General features: G+C 43.3%; 1 protein-coding gene across 1 annotated transcript; it reads right to left on the reverse strand.

The window, feature by feature from the left end:
- Window positions 1-1043: 1043 nt before the first annotated feature.
- LOC310929435 (sodium-dependent neutral amino acid transporter SLC6A17-like) lies at window positions 1044-10524 on the reverse strand (the record flags this gene model as incomplete). Its single annotated transcript, XM_083892196.1, has 11 exons — window positions 1044-1451; window positions 2143-2305; window positions 2411-2570; window positions 3058-3250; window positions 3331-3523; window positions 3612-3853; window positions 3930-4040; window positions 4141-4322; window positions 5059-5185; window positions 5865-6022; window positions 10242-10524. 11 exons carry the CDS (start codon window positions 10522-10524, stop codon window positions 1044-1046), a joined length of 2220 nt encoding a protein of 739 aa, XP_083748322.1.
- Window positions 10525-10908: the final 384 nt, after the last annotated feature.

Genomic DNA, 10908 nt, shown 5'->3' on the forward strand with positions numbered 1-10908 from the left:
GGGAGGGGCTTCCCACCAAGGTTAATAAAAAAGGGGAAATGGAAACACAGAGACACGATTAGAACCAATCGGGAGAAGCTTGTGGCGGAAAAGACGATTTAGTGTGAAAAAAACTGAGTTGATTATCTCGAGTCTGCGACGATAAGAGTTTCAGAGCAACAGAACAGAGGTGAAAAGTCAACGCTCGGTTCAGACCCGTACTGAAATGACTGCATACTGTGAAATATAAAATAAATAAATGATTCTGTACGGCTTTGACGCTTTAAACCTGGAAATAGTTAACCTTTAGTGCGTCACAGATCTGTGAATAATACACAACTCCTTATATGGACATCAGGGGGTTTGTGTTTATAGGTCACATATTCAGGTTTTTTTTCCGTCTCCTTATGTGTTGTTGAGTCAAAGTTATGATTCAATTTATATCGCATTTTTAATTGTGAGTGTGTGTAAAGTAGCAATAATTGTGCAGAAGTCACAAAATTAGAATTTTTTTTTGTTTTTTGTTCATAACAATTAGCAAAGTGAAATTTGAACTGTGACGTATTTCACACATTTCGCAAATTCAATCCGATTTTAAACATTTTGAGTACTTTTTGCTCAGGTGTGTTTATATAGTTGGTAAAAAAAAGGATATAAGACACTCTATATTGCACATTCTTATAGCCTCTGTGTATATACTGTACGTTTAAACATAGTGATGGAAAAAAAGCAGCCGGAATGCTCTGTGTTCTAAGGGTTAAACTCACATTCATTCAGTGTTACCTACATTCGTACCTTCAGGGTTCTTATACGATAAGGCAAAGAAACACACCTTTAGCACTTAAATAATAAAAAAAAATAGAATAGAGGTGAACATGAATGTGTCTGTTTTTTCCTGCTGTGTTTTGGTGTCGTTATGGGAAGCGCATGCTTAGGATAACTGGACGACTACATACAGTTTTGTGTTAGCAGGGCAGTGTTGGAGACTCTCGGCGTTGCAGCTGGGGTCCTTGGTGGAGATTTCATGGCTGAAAGGTAAACTGTGCTACAGGGCTGGACGTCAGTCAAGAGTCAGACTCTGCCGTTATAGGCGTGGTCGGTGTTGTCGGCGTGGTGGGGCTGATGGCAGCGTTTTGGTAGCTGGTGCCATAGCAGCTGTGTGGAGACAGGGAGTTTGGGTCCAGGGGTTTGTTCTTCCCTGGACTGAGGTATGACTTGTGCGCGGGGACTGAGGACGGCGGCGCACCAGGCTTGGCGCCGAGGATGAACCTGGACTCGTCCTGCTCCTCCAGGTTGGAGATGTCCTTCATCATGGTTTTACGGTAGGAGACGGAGAGCTTGTTGGAGCCGTCGGACATCAGGTTGAAGTGACGCGCGATAAAGACGACGGGGAGAGGGAGCATGGCCGCGGCGATGAGAGCGAAGCACATGGCGAGTGCCCAGGGAGGGTAGCTCTGGAACCGTTCCCGAGCCTGGAACATGTACACATCGCAAGTTAGCAGAGCAGGGAATATGATGGCCCGACTTTGTAGCAACAGTTGCTACAAATGTTGCTAAAGTGATGAAGATGTATTGTCCACGGTGTCCACCATTGCTGGGTACACTTTGTCCGACAAGAACATCAGCAACAGAGACAAGGAAGTGGACAAAATGATCACATTGCTGACAACAGCTTGAGGAAAAGGGATGTGTGGCAACACACACACACACACACACACACACACACACTGGTTTCCATGACTTCAACCCCAACCATAACCCAACCCCAACCCCAACCCCAACCCCAACCCCAACCCCAACCCCAACCCCAACCATAACCCCAACCCAACCCAACCCAACCCAACCCAACCCAACCCAACCCAACCCCGACCCTTGTGAGGCCACTCATGGACATTACACATTGCCTAACCTTAACTAACACAACTGAATGCCTAATCCCAACCTTTACCCTTATCCTAACCCTAAAACCAGGTCTTAACCCTCAAAAAGCCCAAGATGTCCTCACTCCCAATGGTTTTAAAGTCTTCTGGTCCTCATAAAGATACCCTTACAAGATTACACACACACACACACACACACACACACACACACACACACACACACACACACACACACACACACACACACACACACACACACACACACACACACAGAGGGACTGACCAGCTCTTGGACCCATGCGTTGTATCCGGGTGGACTGATCGTCATCTCAATAACAGAGGCTGAGATGAGAATGATGAGACAGAACGGCGACACGTACTTCCACAGGTAGAAATAGATCATGCACGGTCTGAAACCCAGCATGTCCTCCAGGTCCTGCATGAACCTGAGACAAGAAGAACATTGTCGCAGGGACGATGTCGCAGTGTTCATATGACATATATACATATATTACATATGACAGTTAATAAACAGCTGCAGGTGCGCGTACCTCTTAGTGCCGTAAATCCAAGCGACGGACAGGTTCTCCAGGATGACCACAATGGTGAGAGGCAGACCAGCAGAATAGTCGTCAAACATGGTCACAAAGTAATTCCCTGAGCGCTGAACAAACAGCAGACCACACAGGAAGGCCACGATGCAGCAACCCACTGCAACAAATAAAGAGGAAAAGCTTTTATCTTCACTTTATTTTGCTTTTAATGCACCCAGAGCTAAAATAATTATCCCTTAAGGCCCTGGTATACTGGTAGACCCAACGTGCAGGGTGCACGTGCAGCCCAGATTTTGAAACCTTGAGTGGATGTACTGAACTTCCGACCCACCAGTAGGTGGAGTATTAAGCCTTGCTCACCAAGCAGAAAAAACATTTCCATAACAGAAGAAGTAGTCGCCAATGACAGTCATCCGAGCCAAGACCTGGCAACCCTCGAAAACCAGCTGACACCCTGACTCCCCTGCCCAACAGGCCTTTCAGTTGCTGAGCCGCTGAAACTCGATGTTCTCTTCTTCTTTGTTGGGAATGCGTCCTATTCCCTGCGTCCATACTTCTACAACCACCCTTATGTGCACTTAGAAGTATACCAGGGCTTTAAGTGCTACTACATAGTGACCTCTGGGTCAGCCAGGGGCACTTACCTGTTAAAAGCTCCCTCTGGACTTTGTAGGCATCAAGGATGGGTGTAGTGATGCCGGTCATGGTGCCAATCATGCTGCCCAGACCGAGGTTAATGAGCATGAAGAAGAACATGACCGACCAGAACGGAGATGCCGGGAAATGGGTCATTGCTTCTGTGAAGGCAATGAAGGCCAGACCAGTGCCCTGGACGGCCTGAAAGAAACATGCAAGGTAAGAGTCAAATACGTAACACGCTGTGATGAAGTCTGCAGAAAACTGTGCCAAAGACTCACCTTGTTGAGTTCGTCCTCAAGGACACAAGGCTCCAGACCCAGCTGGGCGAAGCCGCCCTCCTTGACCGCCTTGATGATGCCGTACAACTCAGCGTAGTCTGACGTGGTGAGATGGGTGAAGTTCACATGCGGTGGGATGAGGTCATGACTCAGGACGTCTGTGTTGAGATATCCCAGGATCTTCTCAGCATTCCTGTGGCGTTAAAAACAGCTTCTTCAGCTACACATTTTATGTGATGAGGGCTTCAGGACAAACAGAGACTTCAGGTGTTAACACTCACTCTGCGACACACTTCTCGTTCATGAGGTTAGCTTTGAAGCCCAGGACAGCGAACACCACCAGAGTGGCCAGAATGGACGTGAAGAAGTTGATGAACGAGACGAGAACGGCATCAAAGTGACAGTTGTTGTCAATCTTGTTGTAGCTGGAGAAAGCGATGACCCCTCCAAAGCCCAGGCCCAGGGCGAAAAAGACCTGGGTGGCTGCTTCCCTCCACACCTGGGGCTCCAACATCTTCTCCAGCTGTGACAGACAAGGTGTTAGTGTTATATACTTTATAAATATCATGGAAAATTTGGAGTAGGAAAGCAATGGGAACCTTGGGAGTGAACATGTGAGCAATACCGTCCACAGATCCCTTCAGCATCAACCCTCTGACCAGGAAACAGAAGAGGACCACGTAGGGGAACAGAGAGCTGAAGTACATCACCTGTGAATCATGGGAGGAAAAGCAGATTAAGTAAAGAAGAGACCACTGCCCTCATCTGTGTTTTTCCTCTCATTTTTATATAGTGCCACGACTACACTACCTTCCCAGAGGAGGCGATTCCTTTGATGACGGCAAGACAGACGATGATCCAGCCCACAAACAGAGACAGAGTCATTTTGAGGTTGAGGCCTCCGCTCTCTGCAATGGTGCTGGTCGTGTTCAGCGTCTGACGGTACCAGAAGTAGGTCGTCGCCGAGCTTTTGTCGCACTCTGGCTCCACGACTGCGTGTTTTGCAGAGAGATGGATTAGATTGTGAGATAATGAGCGCGAAGGAAATGTGAGTGAAGTGGGTGCGATGATAACAGCGAGCGAGGGGAGGGCGACGAGGAAAATGCAACGAGGTCGAGGATATTTTCCTCCGGGTCAATATCTCAATTCTCCGCTGGTTCACACTTCTCAGACACCAGCGAGCCAAACAAGGTCAAAGCGTATACTTGCTATGCGAATCTCGCAAGTTATCATGCTAGTTATCATGCTAGTTAGCTTGTGAGCTACATCTATCTATCTATCTATCTATCTATCTATCTATCTATCTATCTATCTATCTATCTATCTATCTATCTATCTATCTATCTATCTATCTATCTATCTATCTATCTATCTCGCGAGTTATGCTAGTTAGCTTGTGAGCTACCAAATTGCTATCTATCTATCTATCTATCTATCTATCTATCTATCTATCTATCTATCTATCTATCTATCTATCTATCTATCTATCTATCTATCTATCTATCTATCTATCTATCTATCTATCTATCTATCTATCTATCTATCTATCTATCTATCTATCTATCTATCTATCTATCTATCACACACACATGTATTCACGTTCACAGTGGTTTATGTGTCACACTGGTACGCACACTCTGTCTTTTCAGTGTCATACTTGAGGTTTTGTTGACGTTGATGAATGTATTAGCCCAATATTATGACCTTATTATCATTATTATTACTTACTTGCAATTGACCCATTCTTTCTGATTGGACATTCGCTCCATGGCAGAGGATACTGAAAGGACTGGAAGAAGTAGAAGATGCTCCAGCCAATGATCACGTTGTAGTAGAGGCCCACAAAGCCACACACCTGGACAGACAGACAGGTTTTTAACTTGACAGTTTATGCTTTGTGCTGACAGACAGCATACATCAACATACGTAATGTAAAGTTCTCTGCCTGTATTTCATCGCTGAGCTCGATCCGTATGCAAATAAGGCATTTTGCGCGTCATGTTGCTGTCAGTCTTCTGAGCAGCCAGGACACTCAGGAGCTAAATAAGGCTGAGGAGAGCATGAATAATTAAAGTGCTCTCTTTTCAACTGCGATCTTGTGTGGGATATTTATAGCTCCGTCTCTGCACACAGCGCAACAGTGAAGAAAGGCTGGTTTTCACCCTCAAACAAACACGTCAATACCTGCCACACACACACCCAAGAGAGGCTGAAGTTGTTGTGGCGACTCCAGAGGAAACACAGCACTTACACTGGAGCACTTCATTCATATTGAAGACACACTGAGGTTCATTTTTAGGTATAAAGACGTTGTCTTTTGCATGTTGTCGCTCTCTGCAAAACTAAAACCAGTTTTCCAACCTCCCCAGTTCTTATCCGAAGATCCACACATTCTCTAGCCCACTTTGCTGCTGTAAAACCGGCAAATAGCACCTATAACAACTACACAGCACAGTGTAATCAGGAGTATGTCTGAGGCTCGCAGCTACAGAAATGACAGATGATGGAAATGTGATAAATGTCTCCTCCTTTACCATCAGACTTGACATCCCAATTCCACCCAGACGAGGACACACGTAGTTCCACACGCCGATGCTCCCACGTCGGACCTTCTGACCCACGGCGAGCTCCAAGAAGAAGAGCGGGATTCCAATGATGAGGAGGAGGATAAAGTATGGAACCAGGTAGGCACCTGGAAACACCAGCATATCACTGAGATGTCCATGTCTCATAAAAATATTAACAAATCTATCCATATTGCTAGTTAACATGCTAAATAGCTTTCAAACTATCTATCTATCTATCTATCTATCTATCTATCTATCTATCTATCTATCTATCTATCTATCTATCTATCTATCTATCTATCTATCTATCTATCTATCTATCTATCTATCTATCTATCTATCTATCTATCGAGTTATCATGCTAGTTAGCTTGGGAGCTACCGAATTGCTATCTATCTATCTATCTATCTATCTATCTATCTATCTATCTATCTATCTATCTATCTATCTATCTATCTATCTATCTATCTATCTATCTATCTATCTATCTATCTATCGAGTTATCATGCTAATTATTCTGCAAGCTATCAAGCTAGAATCTATCTATCAATTAGAATATATAGTATAGTACATATACTGTATAGTAATATACTATAGTGTATAGTCTCCTTGCAGTTTAATCTTGGGGGAATATCCATTTTTTAAATCTGAGGTGTGAGTCATGACCCCAGATATATCCATTCCATCACAGGACATTTAACTGAAGCGTGTGATAGAGACGATAAATAACAGTCACTGAGTGTAAAGACGTGAGGAGAAATGATGAAGAGGAGCGAGGAGCCCACACAGCAATAACTCCTAAACACAGTCCTTTAATGTGACGTGAAAATGGCCACTCGCCAGACTACTGTCAGTAACGCCTGCATTAATGCAGTAAATCCGATAGTTACACTTAAATACTGAGAGCAAAGGAAGCAAATTACACTCTATATACTGTACACCTCAGATTACATGCATCTCAAACAAAAATAAAACCCCTTTGGTTTAAAGTTACAACTGAGCTCCTTTGTGCTCTTTCTCGACTTGCGCTGCCGCCAATAATAATCAATGATGCAGCTATAGTTAGACCCATCTCCTCTCCACTCAGTACAACTGCTCTCTTGTCTGTTCTGTCCTGAGTGGAAATGCAATGTTTATAATGTTTGGGGTCAATCATCCCACTAAAGTTAAGACTGCAAATCAGAAAAGAAAACAGCATCAACAAATCACTCAGGTTAAGTAGGGATCGACGATACTTTGAGAAAGTCGATAGCCCTTTTGTCAAGGCTGTACATGACTTTGATGGTAGAGCGACTGGAGGAATATCAAGTTAACGCAGAAACATGGTTACTCTCAGGTTAATCAGGAATAAAAATTTAGTTAAATCTAGATCTGGATTGCTATAATATTTAGTTAATGTGACTGAAAGGGTTCTGAAACCTCACCCAGCAGTGATGTCATGGTGTAATAACACACTTTATGTTATGTTCTGCAAAAACACTGTATCGTGCCTATATCAAGCTACATGTCCTGTATCTATCTATCTATCTATCTATCTATCTATCTATCTATCTATCTATCTATCTATCTATCTATCTATCTATCTATCTATCTATCTATCTATCTATCTATCTATCTATCTATCTATCAGCTAAAAGTTGGCTTAGTTAGCTAAAACAATTGCTATATATCTATCCATATATCTATCAGCTAAAACAATTTCTATCTATCTATCTATCTATCTATCTATCTATCTATCTATCTATCTATCTATCTATCTATCTATCTATCTATCTATCTATCTATCTATCTATCTATCTATCTATCTATCTATCTATCTTGCGAGTTATCATGCTAGTTAGCTTGTGAGCTACCAAGCTGGAGTCTATCTATCTATCTATCTATCTATCTATCTATCTATCTATCTATCTATCTATCTATCTATCTATCTATCTATCTATCTATCTATCTATCTATCTATAATAATGTGTAATAACACTACGTCATGCCTACATGTCCTGTATGTGTTTGTTTATTCATGTTTGGGGCTTGAAGTGGCGACGGTAGCTCAGTGGTAGAGCCAGTCGTCTTTCAAATTGAAGGTTGTGTGTTTGATTCCTGACTCTGCTAGTCTACATCCTGGTGTGTCCTTGAGTAAAGCATATGGATGTGTGAGTGAATGGCAACAGCTGTAGGTAGTGTAAAGCATCTTTGAGTGGTCATCAAGAACAGAAAAGCGCTGTAGAAATACAGAGCATTTACTATTTTGATCATTTGTTTCCTGGGAGATCCATTATCTGCCACTTAACCTTTGAAGGTCACACGGGGAACACGAGCCAATCCCCAGTCATGTTGGTGTACACTCACAGTCCGTTTATAAAGACGTTAAAGTGGACATAGTTTGCTGGTTTGGTGATTGAAGTCAACCAGGCACAAATAATGTTCAGCTGGTTCCAATGAGCGCGCCGTTTGAATGGAAGTCGATGGTAAAATGAGCCGACTTCTCACTGGATTTATGACATCAGTAAACATTTTCCAGAGGAGTTAATGGTCTCAATTGCCAGTTTCAGGTCTTCCCTAATAGAGCAATGTCAATTATTTTAGTTAGTTAGCTAGTTAGTCTAGTTAGTTAGTATGCTAGTTAGCTTGCGAACTACGAGGCTAGAATCTATCTATCAGCTAAAAGTTGGCTTAAGGTTAGCTAAAACGACTGCTATCTATCTATCTATCTATCTATCTATCTATCTATCTATCTATCTATCTATCTATCTATCTATCTATCTATCTATCTATCTATCTATCTATCTATCTATCTATCTATCTAGTATGCTAGTTAGCTTGCAAACTACAAGGCTAGAATCTATCAGCTAAAAGTTGGCTTAAAGTTAGCTAAAACATCCATCCATCTATCTATCTAGTTAGTATGCTAGTTAGCTTAAAAGCTAGAATATATCTATCTATCTTACAGTTAGGGTTGCCACCCGTCCCGTAAAATACGGAATCGTCCTTTATTTGGCAATTAAATGTTCGGTACGGTATGTTCCGTATTTCCTTAAATATCCAATCCACATGTCTGTCACACACACACATCAACACTAAAGATAAAGATGAAAATAAAACACAGGGAATACTAAGGCCAGCAAACTTGTCGTGGCGGGATCTATGCAGGATCTCGGCCGCCCCGGCTCCGGTCCTCTGTGCTCGTGCTGCTGTCACGGTTGCCTAGCAACAGACGCCACACATCGGTGCTGCTCACAGTTAACTAAAGACATCAGCTCATCTGATTAATCTGTTATTCCCTTAATTACAACTAAACTAAAGCTCTTCTACAAAAAGATTGAGACCACGGAGTGAAAACAATGAAAAGTGCGCTGTTAAGAGTTGTTAACACTAAGATCTACTCGGATCCCCTGCACGTCATCGCGACTGTACTCGATCCTCGTCATAAAGATTATTATTGGATGTAAAGACAAAACTGCGTGTAGAGAAATAGTCCAGGCTGTGCTGATACGGAAAGATCGCTTGGAGGAAAAGCTCAAAGCGCAGCAGCAACGCACAACGCAGCAGAGAGAGAGAGAGAAGCCACAGTGCAGGTGCGGTGCGCAGAAAAAAAGGCCCGTCTACACCAGATGAGGGGGCGCACTCTATAAGATAATATACTATAATTGCAATGCCTTGACTTTAGTGAGGTAAGCACACACAGTCCCTGCCATAACAAAACTAGAAATAAAAAACAATGGTACAGAATTAGCACAATAACTTATTTCGGTTTTTCCGTTTCGGCCAACTGTTTCCTGATTTTCGGTGCATCCCTAGTTACATTGCTCTTGCCAATAAAGACATTTCTTGTTCATGTGTTCCCCTGGCTGCTTCCCAAAGTAGATGTTTTCTGTAATACAGAGTTCTGTAATTTTTTTAGTTACTTGGCCTTACTCCATGAGTCATCATAATGGTCCTTCAAAAAGCCTCAGAATGCCCCATTTTTACCTCAAATTTTCAAATGCTCCACACCAACCCGCCTCCGCTCGGTCGCTCCGCTCGGTCGCTCCGCTCCCTCGCCATGTACTCTCCATAGTGAAATTTTAATAGAAAAACCCCTGACACCCTTACAACACACGCGCCTAGATGTCCTACATTAGTCGGCTCCGTGGTGGTCATGGCCCAGAGGAGCCGCGGTGGGGTATCCCTTATTTTCATTTCTGAAAGGTGGCAACCCTACTTACAGTTGTTGTAAAATACAGTATCATGTATTGTAAATACACACATATACATTCATTTGTTTTGAATGTACACTCAAATATGTTCACATTCATATACATACAACACTGCAGCTCTGCTCATGATGGAGATTTAGCTCCAACTCACCTCCTCCATTCTTTTGGCACAGGTAAGGGAAGCGCCACACGTTGCCAAGTCCCACAGAGAAGCCCACCTGGGCCAGGATGTACTCCATTTTGTTGTTCCAGGCCGGGCGTCCGTCATTTTCAGGCACCTCGATCTGCGGGACTTTCTTCCCAGCAGCGTCTCCTACGTTCAGCGAGCTGCTCTTGTGGTCCAGCGGCTCCTCGTGTGCGAGCAGGTCGGCCACAGACTCAGTGACGTGCTCATGGCTCTGAGCGCGCTGCGTCACCTTGCTGTTCTTAGTCATGAGGGAGGCCGAGGGGTCGGGAACTGAGGGTTAGGGGTAGGGGTGAAAGAGAGCGTAGATGTAGCTGTAATGAAGAAGCTCAAGCTGGAATTTCACGTGTTTGACCTCAGTCCTGAAAGAGAAAACAGAAAACAAATACGAAATTGCATTTCAATAGTATACTTAAAGGCGCCATATGTAAGAATGTGGCCAAAAACTACTTACTACACTCAACTTCAAAATACCGAGGTCTTTTAGGTTTCGTTTTCTGACCTAACTGGCAACCTGTGGTTGCTCGGCAGCTGAGACTCTACTGACTGCAATGATTGGTAGACGGCGGTAGGTGGCGCCACATGCCAAAACATGAGTTCAAAACATAAACATGATTTGCAGTCTGCAAAAGAT

This window comes from Microchirus variegatus (genome assembly GCF_963457635.1).
Source record: "Microchirus variegatus genome assembly, chromosome: 7".
Classification (NCBI taxonomy): Eukaryota; Metazoa; Chordata; class Actinopteri; order Pleuronectiformes; family Soleidae; genus Microchirus; species Microchirus variegatus.